The following is a 17713-nucleotide window of genomic DNA, read 5'->3' as shown; positions in this document are numbered from 1 at the left end:
CGAACTGAAGCCCTCGGCCCCGGCCGCCGCCTCCTCGCTCGGCTCCGTGCCCGCCCTGGCATCCGTCCCGCATCCCCCGCACTCCCTGGCCCACGAACCCCAGCTGCACCTCAAAGGGGACCCCCACTACTCTTTCAACCACCCGTTCTCCATCAACAACCTCATGTCCTCTTCGGAGCAGCAGCACAAGCTGGACTTCAAAGCCTACGAGCAGGCGCTGCAGTACTCCTCGTACGGGGCCGCCATCCCCGGCGGGCTGCCCCTGGGCGGCGGCTCCATGGCGGCCCGCGGCAGCATCGAGCCCTCGGCGCTGGAGCCCTCCTACTACCAGGGGGTATACTCCAGACCCGTGCTCAACACCTCGTAGCTCGCTGTCTCGGGCCGCACGCCGTGCACAGGACTGTTACTTCCCGATGGCCGTGCGCTGTCCCTGTCCCGCATCCCCCCCGCTGTACATATGCCCCGCGCCCCGCAGGGTGTCATTGAAAAGGAGAAAAATGGGTGAGCTTGTAAACTACTCGTTGTGCTTTCCGCCCCCCGCCCCGCTCTATAATCTCATGTAAGTTTACAGGTATGTGGCAATACTTTACCAATACGGAGATGAAGAAGCGAGTAGAGATTTAAGGCTTTTCTTTTTTTTTTTTTTTTTTTTAATTAAGAAGGCTTTGAAGGACAATACTGCTGTGAAGTAGCAACACACTAAAAGAATCTCTAAGCAACAAGAGGACTGTTTGCTCTCTCGGATCATCCTTTTGATACTTGCAAAACAAACCTCCGGCTCGGACAGCCGCACCCCGCACCCCGGCCAGCTGCAGCCCGGGGTCGGGACAGACCCCCCCCAAACCTTCCTATATTTTTTTCCAAGTGTTACCTGTCTTGGGATGTAATATAAAGTTACAAGAGGTCACAGCCAGTTGGATTTTTTTCTTTCCCATCTGTTACTGAAGGTTCTCGTTCCTCAGGCACTCTCGCCGACGTGTGGATGACATGCTTATTTAATTTAAAGTCTCTTCGTCGCGTACCAGCGGAGCTATGGACTGAAAACAAGGTTATCGCCTTCCCGGGAGGCGCTGGCCCTCACACCAGCGCCAGGAACAGAGGAGAGCCCTTCCTCTCCCCTTTCCCACCTCGTTTAATACATTACACACCCATCATTTTTGTGGCCGTTTAATTATCGCCATCATTAGCTTGTTTCATCCAGTGTTAATGCACTTTCCACAGTTTTACACGGTGTTAGCATAGCCAGACGGGTTTTATTATTATTCCTGTTCGCTGTCTCAATGTCCTTAATTTATTGCATGGTTTATATTTTTTTTTCTTTCTTTACAGCTGGAAATTGCTTTAAATGACAGTAAAAAGAATTACACGTGAATTTAAGAATTTTTTGTTAATTTTATAAATGTGATTGTAATTGAAAAAAAATATTTTGATTTAAAACGATAACTGAGAATTTAACGCGTGAAGTATGGTTTTTTGATCATTTGCAGTTAAGGACTTTAAATAAATCAAATGTTAACAATGAACGACTGCCACCGTTTCCTTCCGAAATTTCTGCAGTGGGCGCCGGGCGCGGAGTCACGCGCGGTGCGGGCGGACGCGGCCGTGAGAGCGGGTGCGGAGAGGCACCGTCCGTGCGGGGATCGGTGCGGGCCACGGGAGAGCGAGGCTTTGCGGGGCGCGAGGCTTTGCGGGGCGCGCAGCTTGCGCCGATGCGTGTGGGTTTTCGAGCTCCTTTTGTAGAGCTCGCGCACGCACTGGGCAGGGGCTGCGTGCGCCTGGGTTGGTATCATATGTATTTATGTATATATACATATATACCTTTGTTGTTGTTGTCGTTGTTGTTAACATTCCGGTGGCGGGAAGAAGGCACGGAGCCCACTGAGGGAGATGCCCCCTCGCTGTGTCGGCTCGGGCTGACCGCGGGAATCCCAACAGCAGCGCCGATCCCCCACAAGAGGCACCGCCGCAGATCTCCCTGCGCTCAGCCCCCTCGGGCCAGACGGCTCGATGAAAGCTCTGTGTCATTCTCGTAATTATCGCATAATTGCCTCCTGATGGGTTAGGGACAGCGGCGACAAACTACATTTAGAAGGTGATGTATGGGGGGTGGGGAGAAGGAAGGGGAAGGAGAAAAAAAAAACAAACGAGCAAGCGTCCCAGAAATCTCCTAAGCCAACCCAATTACTCCAACGCTGTTACTCGGCGAAAAAAGGAGAGAAAATTATTTTAAAGCCCTTCTGCTTTGCTACGGTCTAATATTAAATGGAGAGGTTGGTGGCCCCGCATGTGGCAGGGTGCTTGGAGATTCACGATCCTTGAAGTCCCTTCCAACCCTGGCCATTCTGTGATTCTGTGATACGGGTAGGCATACGGAGCGGGGGCCCCGGCTCAGCCCTCCGCCCGGCTCGTCCCCACAGCCCCTGCAGCGCGGCCCCGGATCCAGGCAGGTGGATGCTATTCAAAGTGCCAATTCTGCTGCTGCCAGGAGCTGCTCGGTGAGACACCGCGGCAGGATGGAGCCCGTCCTCGGCAAGACCTCGCTTGTCTCCCACAGACCACTCTATGGAGAATATGCCGCTTCGAAGCGGAGACATTGATTTAATGCCTTGGGCTTGTGCACAGAAAATATCAATCGACCGACAGCGATAAGGCAGCGGGTTTCGCATATCAGCTGAGGAGCACAGACCGTGTGTAATGGAAATATTCGGGGCGTGGGTAGTAAAAGGGCTTAAGCGGAGCGCCGCGGCTCCCAGCCTCTCAGAGATAAGGAGCAGAGCCCGTCACAGAGAATGCGTGTGCCCCACCGCCACCGAGAGCTTGTTCTTTCCTTTTCTCGCTGCAGGCGAATGGTGAGCAGTGACCCGCTGACACCGCAGGCATATGGCTCCGGGCAAAAATCAGGGTGCTTGGCTCAGTGGGCACTGCAGAGTGCAGTGTAATGCTCGGGATCCAACAGAGGGAAGAGGAGCCCCGTACTTTCTGCCCCACTTTAAGCCCACGCTCAAGTAGCACCCGGCAACAGTATGAAAATAAGATAGAAATGGGTTCGAGAAGAAACAGGGCGAATCCCGGATGCCCCTCCCTCCATCAGCGTGCGACCCCTTCGACGGGATCGGTTCGCTGATGGAGGGAGATGGAGGGAGGTGTGGGGATGTGCCCGTGCCAGTGGTGGGCTCGGCCACGAGCATAGCAAAGCGGGACCCGCCGGGCTGCAATCTCCACGACCAGCGCCGTTCACAGGGGCTTTTCGCCTTTTGCTTCACGGTGATTACTTCTGCCACGTGCGAGGCAGAGAGACAGGCTCACGGAGTGCAGCAGAGAGGGGAGTGATGCGGGGCGGTGGGGATCGCTGCACACCCACGCAGAGCGCGGGCACTGAAAGCTGCACACAGAGCGGGGGCCGGCAGCGATCCCCGTTGTTCTGTGGGGCCGGCGCTGCCCCCTCGGCTCCGCTCTCTCCCCGGGCACTGCGAGGCCCCCGCAGCGCTGTCCGGGTCCCTCCGACCCCACACCCCCCCACGGGGCTCGGTAGGATAAAAGCTCTTCCATCACCCAAATCGGGGATGGGAATAAAGGCACATGAACGTCTCGGTCTAGTGTCGGGGTCCGGAGGGACAATGCTGGCACCTACATCGGCCGCGGGTGCGTCTTTATTGGAAGGAATTAGTTTAAAATTTTCGGGACTGAAAGATGAGGAAAAATATTTCCCGGTCACTTTTATCGACGCGACTCAGTTTCAAAGAGAAAAAGTGACTCGTAAAGGGACGGCGCAAGAAAACATTTCAGCCTTTGGCGTGGCTTCAGATATTGGTTTGAATGGTGGAGTTGATGCTGAAGACTTCGATGGCTAAACGAGAATTAAAGGCATCCTCTCGCTGCAGCTCCAACTCTCCTTTAGAAGAAATTGAATTTCTTCTAATTTTACAGAGATAGCGTAGCTAAAACGCTTGGTTGCGGTAGTAGCGCACCTACTATTAATTCTTCTCTGCTGGGATAAAGTGGGATCTGGGCACATAGGTGTGTCTATACGTGTTCGGTCACTCTAAAAAAAGACAAAAACGGTTTTAAACAGACATTTAATGAATTGACGTTTCTCGTGTGCACTCACAGTGAGCATCTTAATTCATAGAGAAGTTAATTATCCTCATATAAATGGGATGAAAAGTTCTCTCGGGAGGCTCATAGGTGCGTACATTGGATGTATTAACATATAGATAATTAATATGTATTTGTTTCCAGGGGGACAAGTGGAAATATACACAGCACACAATGGCCGGGAGAAAATCACCGCACAAAGGAGCGCGGAGCGGCAGCGGAGAGGAATGTGGGCGCCGCACTCCCACGCTGCGGTGCCGGGTTCGGAAATGCGGGATAACGGCTAACAGCTGAAATCAAAACGCAATCAGTTTGATTTTTTTAAATGCCGAGGGCGGCATTGTGAAAAGGAGTCATTTTTTATCTTAACGCAAACCCATCCACCAGCAAATGCAGAGTAAAAACTCAAATAAAAAAAAAAAAGAAGAAGAAGAAAAGAAATGGAGTGTGCTTTTTCTGCGCTTTGCGGATCATTACAGGGGGAGAAACAAATGAGGAAGAGTGGAAAATGGGAGGCGATAAGAAGAAAACCTGCCTTTGTTCTCCCTGGTCATTTTCTGCTAATTATTCTGCCCATTGTGACAAAGTTGCAGTTAAGGGCAGATTAGTGTACATAACACCGCGTTTCGCCCCGCACCGCGCAGCGCCCGACCCGAGCCGTGCCGCCGTGTTTGTGTTCCTCCCCTTCACCTCCAACAGAAACTCTTTGAGATTTCAGATCTTTGAACTTTGGACGGATCAAACTGCCAGCACTCACCTTTGTCTCCGGGCAGTAGGATTTAAAACACATGTAGCCTCATGACGGGACCCATCGGTCTCCGTGAGAGGCAAAAATGTTCTGTTTCCCCCGCCCCAAAACTCCCACATGAACACTGAATTCCCACATGGCGTCTCCGCTACAGGAGCGCTACTCGAACGGTCTCTGCCCAGGAGGATTCTGTTAAGGGCAAACCCCTCGCTGCCTTTTATCGTTATTTTGCCACGACTGATTTACTATCGGTGCTATAATTTACCCATCAAAGCTCTTACACCTGCTCCTCATTCCAAGGGGAACCTACTAGAGAACGGAATTTTTTTATTAACGGTAATGATGACTATTGCATTCAGCTGCGAGCCCGAGCTCGCCGTGCTCCCACCGCCTGGCCGATGTCCGGGGTCCCGAAGCAGGCGCGAGGTCAGACCGGGACCAGCTGCGGGGCCGCCGGGGCCGGACAGCGGCACCTTCCCACCTGCAGCGTGATCAGGGCTGGGGCTTCGCGCCCTGTGAACCAGAGAGGGCTGCGGGGGGGCAGCATCTGTAGGCTGATCGTGCTTATGGTGTCTGCCATATAAGGAGTTGCCCTCGGGGAAGGGACGTTCCCTTCTCGGGCCGGAGCTCCCATGCCGTCGTGCGTGGATCCCGCTGGGATCGCCCGGGGAAGGGTTCGGACGGTAGCCGCTACCCATCCCGCGGCACACACCGCCCCGCTGCCCTCTGCTCCGGGGGCTGCCTGTTCATCACCTCCATCTGCGAGCTACCGCGCAGAAATCTCTTTTTTCCCCTTTATTCCTTCTTTACACCCAGCCTGCCCGGCAGGTTGCTAACACGCATTTCCTCCGGTTTTGACCGGCGGAAAATGTAAACAGGTCGGTAACCAGGAGGTGGGCCCCACTCTGCACACCGACATCTCCCCATTGCGATTCCCAGTAATGACCTCTTTAGCATAATAAAGACCCCGGGGCGGGGAATCTCTGAACTGAGGGGCAGGAGATGGGAATAAGAGCACGTTCGAACTCATTCACATGTCTGCAACAAGTTTTCCAGTTCTGAGGTTATCTGATAGTACCAACAGACGTTCTCCCTCTGCTCTTTTTTCCTTGCTTGGCTGCTTTATCTGAGGAAGTACTTTGCAGACTTCAGGTATTTCATTAAGCTGTAAAAAACAGAAAGGGGAAAAAACCCAAGACAAACAAGGAAATTAAAGGAAGTCTCAAGTACACATTTAGTAAAAATTAAATTTTTTTTTAAGTAGAGAGAGAGAGAACCCTGTTCGGACGGGGGTGCCCACGCTCAGCATCGCTCCCAGAAGCATCACCCAGGAAGAGGCTGTGGGAGAGGGGGGTGCCATGTCCCCCTCAAAGGCCCCCCCATGCCCCAGTGCGGTGCCCGCCGCGGAGCCCCGAACCGCTTCCCCCTCCCCGCCTATCCCCCGTCTCTCCCTTAAGCACAGAGGAAAGGGGAAAAGGGGCCGTGAGGCGGTGCACGGCTCTGTCCACCCCACCCCCCAGCAATTGTTCCCCCGAGCCCCTATTAATGCGGGACATATGTTATCCACAGGCAGCGGGCAGCGGTGAGGCTCCGCCATCGAACTTGTTGCTCAACTTACGAGGCGGTTCTCATCTCCTCATCAAAAGCCGCCGGGCTTTCTTCAGCCGTATGGACAAAAATGTGAACAACAATGCCCGCCTCCCCTCACTTCAAAAGCGGCCATCGCGGAGGCTACCCAGAGAATTTTCTCTCTGCCTTTCATTCCCTGTTTGAAAAAAGGCACTACAGGGCCAAGGCGCTCCTAATACTCTTTGATGGGGATTGAATTCATTATCTCCAATAACACAATTGTGCTTGGCCAACGAAAAGAGCAAAGTAATACTCATCTAGAATTAGAGAGCGGGGCTCAGAAGAAAGGGAGCGAGAGGGTGGGGGTGGGGGCGAATTTCAAAGGAAAGGGGGGATGAGAAAACACCTATACCGAAAATCAGCTTGGAAGGAGGGGGTCCCCGGCAGTTTAAATTACAGAAGTGCATTAAGTGGTGCATTGTACGGATCAAGGCGCGTTGGTGGTCCGACTGCGAATTCCTCCCTTTGCCGGCCGAGTCGGCACCCAGCGAGTTAGAGACTCCTGACACGTCTCCCTCCAGAACGGCTACGGCACCGCTGCCCTCGGCTGCCGCTACCTGCCCTGCTCTGCCCTGATGTCCCCGCACTTATCCCCGCGGCGGTCGGGCTGCGGGCGGGCACGGGGCTCTCTCTCCCTGCCTTTGGACACCCCGTGTGCCGTCGGGGCACCCGCGGTCCCCTAAGCAGCCGGGGACATCGCGTCGAATTAGTCGCAGTGAACGGGACCGGCGAGCACCAGTGGGCGAGCAGTCCCCTCCGCCCAGAAGCACTTTCACGGAGCGGGTGGACCCCCGGAGTGTGTCTTAATGGGGGTCGGGGAAGGGTCTTCGGCACCGAGCGCACCCCGACGCCGGGTCCTGTCAAGTCAAGTGAAGTGCGTAGGGTGGCCGGGCAAGTGAATGGGGGAAGTGGGTGGATGAATGAACGAGCGCAGTAGATGAATGAATAACATGCGCACAAATAAATAAATAATCGGGCACAAAACCCGACCGATCGGAAACCCCGTACGAGAGATCAAAATATTTGTCTGCTTGGCTTCCAGCGTCAATGTTTTCTATCCAGTGTTATCCAAACAGGCTAATTTTCAAAGCCAAGCAAAATATCCCAAGGAGCGGCTAAAGTCATCGCACGTGGGGCGGGAGGCTGCGGGGGTCCCTGTGCGTAGGGTGCGTGAGGTCTCACGCGTGTGCGCGGTGGGCTGAGATTCAGCTCCGTGCCTTCGTCCCAACGCGGCACCCTTCATGTTTCCCGGGGGAAGGGGCCCCAAACAGCATCTCGACAACTCAGAGGACTCCTTCGGGAAACACGAGTCCTCCCACCCTGTACTGGGAGCCGGGAACCCCAAATCGGGCATATGAGGGGTTCCCATCGGTCCGGCTCCCGAATTAGGGGCGCATTGGCATTTGAGAGAAAGAAGGAGAGATGATTTCTTCCATCCCAGTGGGGATTTCCTCATGTGCAATAATGCTGACCCTGTCGCCTTTCCTTTCACAAGGCAAAGCTGACCTTGACAGCGCTGGTTTATATGGATCCTCACTGCTTTTAAACACTCCCCGGGCAGGGAGAGACTTTTTTTTCCCTAATGAGTATGAACCGAGATTGCACTGACCTCAGCAGAGTCCGAGGTTCAAGGATCTCAGAAAATGTCCCACTTTGTAAAGTGCTCTGGGGCTTATTTTTATTTGATGATTTTGTGTGTTTCTTTGCTTAAGAAATAATAATAATTTTAAAAGTAGAGAATAATGTGGATGCTCCCAGGGAAAACAGTGGCAAAATATCTTCTGCAGAAATGGAAGCAAACCTCACTTTCTTTCTGCTGAGGTCTATGCAGACCAAGCACACAAGTTAGCTAACCGAGGGCTTTGCTGTTTGTAGCTTATCTCCCTGAACTTCTCCACATTATCCATTCAATGACCACATCATGCCCAAAGATTGCTTTTTACAGCTCATCTTCCCTTAAGGATCAAGGCGCCATTTATACTTTTACACAATAGACTTTAATTGTTACAAGGGAGCTCTTTGGTCGATGAGAAATAATTTGTTCTGTGCTGCAGCACAAACAGAGGATTAGGGCTTCAGGTAAGGAATAAGCAGCAGAAACAACTTAATTCCTAGGCAACAAGGGTCCCGCTGTCACGTCGGACCCCGTCCGGGTAGGAGGAGAACCCGAACCTCTGCGTCCGGCGGACACCGCTCAGCGCCACCCGCTGCCCTGAATCTGCCCTTCACACAACCCAGGGGCAAAAGCTGCGTGTAAGGCATGCAGTGCTAAGCAAAAATAAACGGAAGAGACACGCCAAATCTCTCTCTCTCTCTCTCTCTCTCTCTTTTTTCCCCCCAAATATCACGATTTATCTAACGAGATAAAGTGAGCTCCGTGCATTTCACTGTGCAGTCCGCATTTCCAGTGAAACAGATGCAATGGCGATTGGATTTACAATAGCAGTTCCATTTGGGTTGATCTCCGATTTCTTCATTTCTTGCGGTCGGCGACAATTCGGAAGAAAAGCGCAGCAACGAGCGGACCCCAAACCGCGTCCCACCGCCCTCAGCCTGCCCTGAGAGCATCGCTCCGTGGGCTCGAGGAGGCTCCCCCGGGTCCGCACTGCCGCCCTGGGACAGAGTGGCCGCGGGGGCAGCGGCATGGGCCCGGCCCCTTCGCCCTTTGTGCTTCAGCTTCGCCCCATCACTGCCGTTTGGCAACAGTGAGATGGAAACAGACCGCGATCTCCTGGAAGAAACAAATACCTGAACGATTGAACGAATGAATAAATGAATGGATGAATCAACCAACAAATTAACAAACAAATAAACCGAACCAGGGACATGCAAGTTGTTGGTTCAGTAAACATTGGGAAAAGAGATGGGTAGGAAAGACAGCCCCGAGAGATATTTGCAGTGTCCCTCTACATGAAAAAGATGTCCGACTAGTCCGTCTCTCCTCGAAACCATCCTGCTCTAAGTTCGAGGCCAACTGAGGTCTTAAAACCTCTAAGAAAAGACAAGAGTGCTTAAGTGTTGCTGGTGGTTTCCACTTTCCCTCTCTCAGCGGGGTACCTGTAGGTGTCTGTGGGAGCCCTGGGGTACACCTTGCCACGGAGTCCCTCAGCTACAGAGTGCAGTGCAGAATGCCATAAGCCAGTAACGCGCAGTTAAATGACAGTGATTTGAGGTGCTTCCACGAGTTGCACAGCACTCTGCAGGACGGCCCTGCAAGAGCTGCTCAGGGAGTCTTAACCACAGTGAGGGTTTTAAAAGCTTAGAGAAATGACGTGCGTTTCCAGTCTCGTCTTGGTGGTCTTTCACTAAAAGTAAAAACGGGATAGGATATTTCGTGCATATTATCTGATAATGAGGTTTCTTCACACAGCAGTTCTGAACTTTGGAGCAAATATCTGAGAAACTAGAACACCTTAGTTGCTATGCTGCCATGCCTGGCAATTTCTCCAAGTCATGGTATACATGCAAGGCTCCAATGTGCATTAATCAGTTTTCTGAGTGTAATTGTTTTCCCACTGTATGTACCCACTATTCTAGAAATACAGGAACAGGATAAAAGCTGCAGTATGCATTAACCAGGAAAGCCATTCATGGAAACGAGTCTTTCTTTCTCAAATTTCTCATTTCAGAGAAAGGAGTATCACTGCACCTAACCGGGTGCGTTGTCTGTGGCAGGGCAACAGCCAGACAGTGTATACATGTTGGATGGAAAACTTCTAACAGCCTTCAGACTGCAGCCAGCACACAGTGTTGGGGGTGCAGTGCAGCAATCCTCTCCATGGCGATGGGAATAGAATAGAAGCGGGGAAAATAAATACTAACACTAACGTTGATACCAACACCCGTACCAATACCCATACAAATACCAATACCATTAAATCTTTTTCTCGCTTTTTCCCTCTAAGTATCAGTAACGCCTTTCAGTACTGAGATGCCAAGCACAGATAGAGCCTTACGTAACTGGTCAAAGCACAGACACATGAGGACACAGAGCTCCTCAATTCCCACAGTCGCAGCCTCGAGCTTTCCATATCTGCAAGGACCTGTGCTCCGTGGGCTCTGCGTCTCGGCGCTTGCGCCAGCGTCGGCACAGCGGGGTGCTGGAAAACGGGAGGAAGGGAAAAAGAAAAAAAAAAGGTGAAAAGAAGGGTATACAAAATAACACTGGTTTAAATTATAAACGGATCGCTCAGGTTACTAAACACGTGGCACCTCCCAGCGACGGCACTTAGCAGGGTGCTTTGGAGGAACGGAGTGTGGCTTTGGGACCAGGAGTGGGATTCCGAACCGCACCCTCACCCTCTGCGGGGCACAGAGGCTTCCCCTCCCCCGCCCAACGAGCACGGTGCGGGCACCGCCGAGCCCAGGAGGAGCGGGGAGGGGCAGCGGTCGGAGCGCCGCCGCACGCCGGGGATTTCCCAACCTCTTCCTCCCGCCGCCGGCCGAGCCTCGGAGGAAGCCGTGGAAGGCGGCTCCACGGGCTGCGGCTGCTTTGCCAGGGAGCCTCCCGGTCCGCCCCATGTAGCTCTCCTCCGGGGGACCTCCCCAGCCGCCCATCTGCCCGCACCTGTGATTTCTTTGCTTTAAGCATAACCGTTCTTCTGATCAGCGGTTACCTTAAAACACCAAAAAATCTCAACTCGTGTACGTTTGGCTGAAACATGTGCCAATGGCTCCATGCTAACTACTAGACTCCGTGCCCATGGGTTTGAAGGGCACGAGAACGCTCCATCGAGGGTAGAAGTGAAACATGATCTCATCTCAGGGTCAATCGACAGCCTGAAATGATTCACGCTGACCGTGTCTCCCTGATATTTCTTATTTATTTGTTTTTCCTGCTTCCTCTCTCTATCTTCCAGTGCACACTCCTTCCAAGGGGTCCTCCAAATGCTCGAGGAGTATGAGAACAATGCCACATGACATGTTTCCTTGGAGGGTTTTATTGCATTCGATTTGAAACAAAACCAAACAGCATTCTGCAAAACTTCCCTTTGGAAGAAAAGCAACCGACAGTCGTTAAAAAGGGGAGGACTCGTGGCAAAGTGCTCTGCATTGAAAAGCATCCTCCTTTCCACGTGAACTGCATGATATGGTGATGGTGGTGATGGGTCGATGATTGGACTAGATGATATTAGTGGTCTTTTCCAACCTTAATGATTCCACGATTCTATAACTCGGTGATAGTGGGTCTTTATTTTGAGTACTTATTTTTAGTTACTATGGATGCCTTATTCTTGCCCTCACATTTAAAGCATTTGCCCCACAGAGAAAAGTGTGGGTGAGGGGAGGCAGCAGTAGGCCCAAAGAGCTGTGGGACTGGAAAAGCAGAGCCTGGAGGACAGCAAGAATGAAGCAGGAGGAAGCAGGACATGGAGAGACGGATATCAAGCAGCAGGCATGCAGGGACAGGAGAGTTCCAAGGAGGAGCAGGGAGCGGGAGGTGGCTGCAGGGAGCAGGTGGTTGGCAGGAGTTGTGGACGGTGTAAATGTGGACCACACCTGGAGCAGCTGCCTGCCTTCTCTAGGAAGTGAGAAGAGATAGGAAGGCAATACACGGGCTGTTCCCCTAGCTTAGACGATAGGAGACGTACAGTGGAAGTCCGCCTCTGAATAGCAAACAAGGAAGCTCGCTGGTTTATGTGTGTGCTTAAGGTTGAATTTTGACCTCGAGCTGACGTCATGCAATACAAGGGTTGTCTGCCTCTCTGAAGGCAGAAGAAATCCAAAGAGCTGGGTTAAACCCAAGAGTTACAAACGTTTTAAATCCCCTGGTTCGGGGTGCAGGCGGGGGCTGACCCCAGGCTGCATGCCCTGCTCCCAGGCCCCTGTATGCCCTCAGAGGTGCAGTGTAGTGCGGTCTGGGGACGAGCAAGATGGGACTGCTCACAGTTTCTTGCTATTGCAATGCCACCCTGTCTCCAAGCCTGCTTTAAAGCATGTAAGAGCATGTGGAGCTCCTGCTGCAAAAGTTACAAAGCTGTGGGCAATAGAGACTCAGGTTAGATAAGGGGCTGGCTGGGTGGAGCTGCCGAACAATGCACGAAAGTGCTTTTCTTTCACTGATCTTGGTTCAAATTAAGGTTAAATTCCAAGGGGAGTGTATTTTTTTCTCTCAGTCTCCCTCCCTCCCTCCCTCTCTCTCTCTCCAGGAAGAGGTTTTAAAGGACATCATTTTCAGTTCTAAGAAAAAAAAAAAAGAAGAAAAAAAAAAGTCACAAAGGGAGATACATGTTAATACAAATGTAGCATTCCACAGAATGGAGCTCAGAGCTGTGGTGTCGCACCCACAGCCACGGCAGCAGCGGCTGCTCAGCACCTGGCAGCACCTGGCAGGAAATGCTATAGAAAGTTGGACCTTACAGAAGCCAAAGGGTCTATACAGAAAAAATGCTGATGTACAGGAATGGGAGAGGGGATTATGAAAATAATACATGGAGCTCAAGTCATTTTTCCTAAAATGTCACAGTTCTTACTTTTCAGTGCTTGAAAATCTGAAGGCAAATTAAAATCTCATCTGTACATGTATGTAACAGAAATAAATTGAATATGAAATGCGCTATTAAATCTATAACATTAGGTGCTGTATTGAAGGGAAAAAGGTAGCGAGGCTTCTAGTTGGCCCTCTGAGACAGTTTTTGTTGTGGAAAAAAAAAAAGTTGGATCAGCTTGTTCACAAAGAAAACCCCATGGCATTTGTTTTGCAACCTGTCCATCACTGGTGTTCTGCTTTGAAGCAGTGTTCAGGGCACTGTGAGGAAGTGCAAGAGATTCTGTGTCTGGCTAAAATCTGCAGTCGAAATGCAGTTTCTCCCGTGATAAGAGCTCCCCAAAGTTCAGGGACAAAAGTGGCACGCATTTAATGTTGTCTTTTCTTTGGTATGACAAGGGCTCTTGAGAAATCAAAGGGGAAATCTGTGGGCTCGATCCCTGAGGCAGTAAGGGTTTGCTGAAGGGGAGTTCCTGGCTCTCAGAGGAGCCCCAGGACCTCTGCTTGCACTGCTCTGTCAGCCAGCCCTGTTCCTAACAGCTGCTTTGTCTTCTAATATGAGGCCTCTAGATATGCTGCATGCCAGCACAAACTGCCATGTCTTGCCTCTGTAATATTTGCCACATGCACAGTATATATTGCAGAAACACAAATTCATTTCAATTTTCATTTTTCTGATCTATATGAAATATCACTGAAATGAGTGCTCTTAATATTCAGTCAGCACCTTGTTACTATAAGGCTGCAGCACAGACTGAAGGAGTGAAAGTTCAGTGCATCCTTTGCATCTTTAGAGCCCACAGTGGCTATGCCAACTATATTTCAACCAGAGTTAATGTTCCTAGGAATATGTTGGTCAAAAATTCTTGCCACTCCATGCCAGTCGACTTACATGACCTTTCTTTCAATTGCTGCAGAGCACACATCCTTGATAGCATCTCTCAATTAAACAGCAGTCATCTATGGTTTGTCAGTGCCATAACAATGACAGAGTGCAGCTGCTGCTGATGGACCTGGGCACTCGGTCACTCCTGGGGGCTGGCTGCCCCTCCTGTTATGAAGGGCAGGCCTTGCTGGAAGCTAAAGCAAAACTCAAGAGAACTCAAGGTATTGCCTCAGATATTGTGTGGTGCCTGCCTGGGTTGGTGGATTCCCCATGCTGCCATTCAGCTCTGCAGTCCTGTTCTTGTGATATCCCTTCTCACAGCCCTGGGTCCTTCTGACTTCCTCCTAAACATCCTCAGTGCTGTGTTTCTCCCCTGCTAAGGTCAGCACCATGTTACCATATCATCATGTCACCTGTAAGTGGCTGCCACCCCCACTGCCAGCCCTGCCTGCCCCAGAGCCAATCACTCCCTTTTCATGCTATGCCCCCCTAAAAGCCTTCAGATCCTGCCTAGCAGATCCGCCCCAGCACTGACACCAACACCAGCACCACTGCTTCTCATGCACATTCCACCAGCCTCTGCCCAGCCATCCTTCTTGCCATCCTTTGACTTAGCTCAAATTACAGTGCAATTAAAATCACCATAGAACACAACTAAACCAACAAGATTAACTGCATGATCACTTCAGGTTTCTTTTCTTTTCTTTTCTTTTCTTTTCTTTTCTTTTCTTTTCTTTTCTTTTCTTTTCTTTTCTTTTCTTTTCTTTTCTTTTCTTTTCTTTTCTTTTTCTTTTCTTTTTCTTTCTTTTTCTTTCCTTTTCTTTTCTTTTCTTTTCTTTTCTTTTCTTTTCTTTTCTTTTCTTTTCTTTTCTTTTCTTTTTTTTCTTTTCTTTTTTCTTTTCTTTTCCTTTCTCCTGTGTGGCAGCCTTATCAGACATCTTCCTGGCTTCACCTCTTGTGACTTTCAAACAGCTGCGACAGGGACTTACTTCTTTTCATATTGGGACCATTCATGGCCCAGCAATAAAAATACAAGACATGGGGGTGGGCCATGGATCAATGATGTAGTGCTTGATAATATGAGCTCCTACTTCTATTTCATCATATTTCCCTCAGCTTACCTTTTCACTATTGTCTTGCACCTCCATCCTCATACAATCTCTCTTCCCTCTCTCTTTCATCGATCCGTCTTCCATCTGCTCTTCCTACAATCTCTGCACTTTCTTCTACTCATTTTCCTCTTCACCTCCCTCCAACCTCACTTCTATTATGGCAGTTTAGTTTGACTACAGAGACATTCCAGCCTGAATTGAAGGCAGGTTCCTTTATCATCACAGGACACCCAAGCAGGACAGAGGCCGCACTGGTGGTTGGCTGTGACAGGTGATCCACCAGGCCCTGGGTGACACTGAGCCTTAATGGTGAGCATGGTCCTGTGGATAGATAGAACATATGGTGAGAGAATGGGAATGGGCTCTGTACAGCCCAGGTCTGAGACAGGGAAGGAGTGCTGGGTTCTGTTCAAGCATCCTCACATCCAAGAGTTAGAACTCAGGAATGCTGTAATGTTTGAGCTGTACCTGGTAGGTGGTATCAGAAACTCTCCTTAGTCAGTTTGTCCAAGGGAAGGTAAGGCCATTCAGGGTCTCCAGTTATCAAAACAGGGAAGGATTTGAGAGATTAATTTCCTCTTTAACACCACAGTCAAAAGCAGGATATTGAGACTTTCTGGTCTGAAGGTGATAGAAGACAGACCAGGAAGCAAGTCCAATAACAGCAATGGGTTCTCTGTGTAGCCCCTTAGAGGGATCCAAAACCTCATGGCTGTGGTTCCATGTGAAGACCTGGGCCAGCTATAGGGTGGCTTCTTTGTGACAAGCTGAGGGATGCTGGGTTAACTTCAGCCCTGTAGGCAGCCTGTGTTCCTGGAAAGCAACAGGAAAACAAGGAACTTGGGGGTTGACCTGTTGAATCATTCTATCAGGGACTGTTTCCCATCTTTATGAAGAGTAATGTTTGTCCTTGAGGAGAACTACGCTACGTGGACACATTATAATCCCCCAAAACCAACATGGCAGCTAGTTAGACACGTGTTGTGTATGAATTACTTGGGTAGAAGAGAAACTGAACAGGAACCAAAGACATAATTTACAGGTTTGACAAGTGGGGGGTGGGGTGAAGTAGGGAACAGGACATGTTGGTGACAGTTGGTGGTGTAACTCCAGCACATCCTGGGTCAGGAGGTCAGTGTGCGGTGCAGCCTGCCAGGCACTGGCTCAACTCACTGCTGGTGAGAAGTCACAGTAACTGCTCCCAGCAGGTACCTGCAGCAGGTGGCTTTAAGGAGAGCAAATGAAAGCAGTGCTGAAAAAAAAAAATTAGGACATTTAATGAGATAGTAGGCAGCAGGTCACCTGATAACAAATGGTTGGTGATACAGGAAATCAGTCTGTGCAAGGGTGAAGTTTTGCACGAAACACCTCGTAATGTGCAGTGTTTGTCACCTGCAGATCAAATCTCAACATATGGAAAATTACAAGAATAACACCTCTACTGAAAATCAGAGTAGGCAGCCACCACAGGCAGCAGTGGCTTTGCTATATAGGAATGCTGAGAACAGTCCTGTGGGAACTCACAAAAACGCATGTGATGAAAGCATATTTTCTTTAGGCAATGGCAGTTCAAATTTTTAAGTGTCTTACTCTAGTGGCTGTTAGAGCTCTTGGGAAATAAAGTTATCATGAGCAGACTAGCAAAAAGCAGAGGAAGTGGGACATTTAACTGCTTGGAAAGCAATTGAGGTGAGCTTCTCCATTAGGTGATCAAAGCAGGGCAAAACTGTGAAGCTTTCTGGCCTCTTTTCTAGTGCATGCTACAGCAGCACTGCTGTACTCAGATATTTGATGCTGTATGTGTGCATATAAGAGCTGTTCCTTACACTCTGCACACATCTCCCTGCACGCTGGTACGTCTTTGCTCAACACAGAGCACAACACAAGTTTGCACATCTCTGACCCTCTTCTGCATTTCAAGCTACCAGTTCAAAATTACCTCTCAGAGGAGCAGCAAGTTCCATAAGCAATGCCTCCGGGTCAGAATAGAGAACTACTCTATGGGACAGATGAAGCTGTGACTTTGAAAAGCAGAGTGGCAACTGTTAGAAATGTGACAAAGAGCTGTGGGTGATGGCCAGAGGTGGCATTTCACACACCCAAGCCACAGTAAAACTGACATACGGACACACAATACTTGCAATAGAGGTGTTAAAATCTGCTTGGAACATCCTTCATCCATTGTGACCAACTCTGATCATCCCCTGTGTGAAGAAACCCATCACTGGGAGAAAGTGCTATTGTTTTTCACTTTCTTTTATATGTATGCTGAGATTTCTTAATGAAAACCTTAAGAGGGTTCAATATTTACTATTTTGGTGATATTAAATTTATACTTCTTTATAACAAAAAAGCTTTAGCGATAGGACTGGTGTGATTTCTATTGCTCAACCTGAGAGAAGCAGGGGGGACACATATTGGCTACACAGGGACCAAACCAGCTAAATGTTAATTAGGAATGTTGTTTTATTCAAAATTTAGAACTGAGATATCCTGTCATATCAAACAAGAATTCAGTGAACAAACTGAACACAACCAAATTTCTGCAGATTTCTTATCCTCACACTCTCACATCAACTTTAGCTTCATCAAGACACCTACATTCAAAGACTTCAGAATCCGTGTTGTGCTATGACTTCCATGACATTTTCAACACTTCTATGTGTCTGCAAAATGAAGTATTTCTGTTGCTTACTGTAATAAATTTTCCTCCTTTTTTTCCATCTGAAGCAGACTATGCTTCCACACTCCTGCAA

General features: G+C 49.9%; 1 protein-coding gene across 1 annotated transcript in view; it reads left to right on the top strand.

Moving 5' to 3' along the window:
- FOXA1 (forkhead box A1) overlaps positions 1 to 1523 on the top strand; it is a 5247-nt gene extending 3724 nt beyond the window's left edge. The window contains exon 3 of the mRNA XM_010711700.3: positions 3 to 1523. Within this exon, the coding sequence (XP_010710002.1) occupies positions 3 to 367 (365 nt within the window). The 3' untranslated portion in view covers positions 368 to 1523. The remainder of the gene's footprint in view (positions 1 to 2) is intronic.
- The last annotated feature ends 16190 nt before the right edge of the window (positions 1524 to 17713 follow it).

This window comes from Meleagris gallopavo, chromosome 5 (genome assembly GCF_000146605.3).
Source record: "Meleagris gallopavo isolate NT-WF06-2002-E0010 breed Aviagen turkey brand Nicholas breeding stock chromosome 5, Turkey_5.1, whole genome shotgun sequence".
NCBI classification, from domain to species: Eukaryota; Metazoa; Chordata; class Aves; order Galliformes; family Phasianidae; genus Meleagris; species Meleagris gallopavo.
The sequence above is the reverse complement of the archived record's forward strand: the minus strand, read 5'-3'. Positions and strand labels throughout refer to the sequence as shown.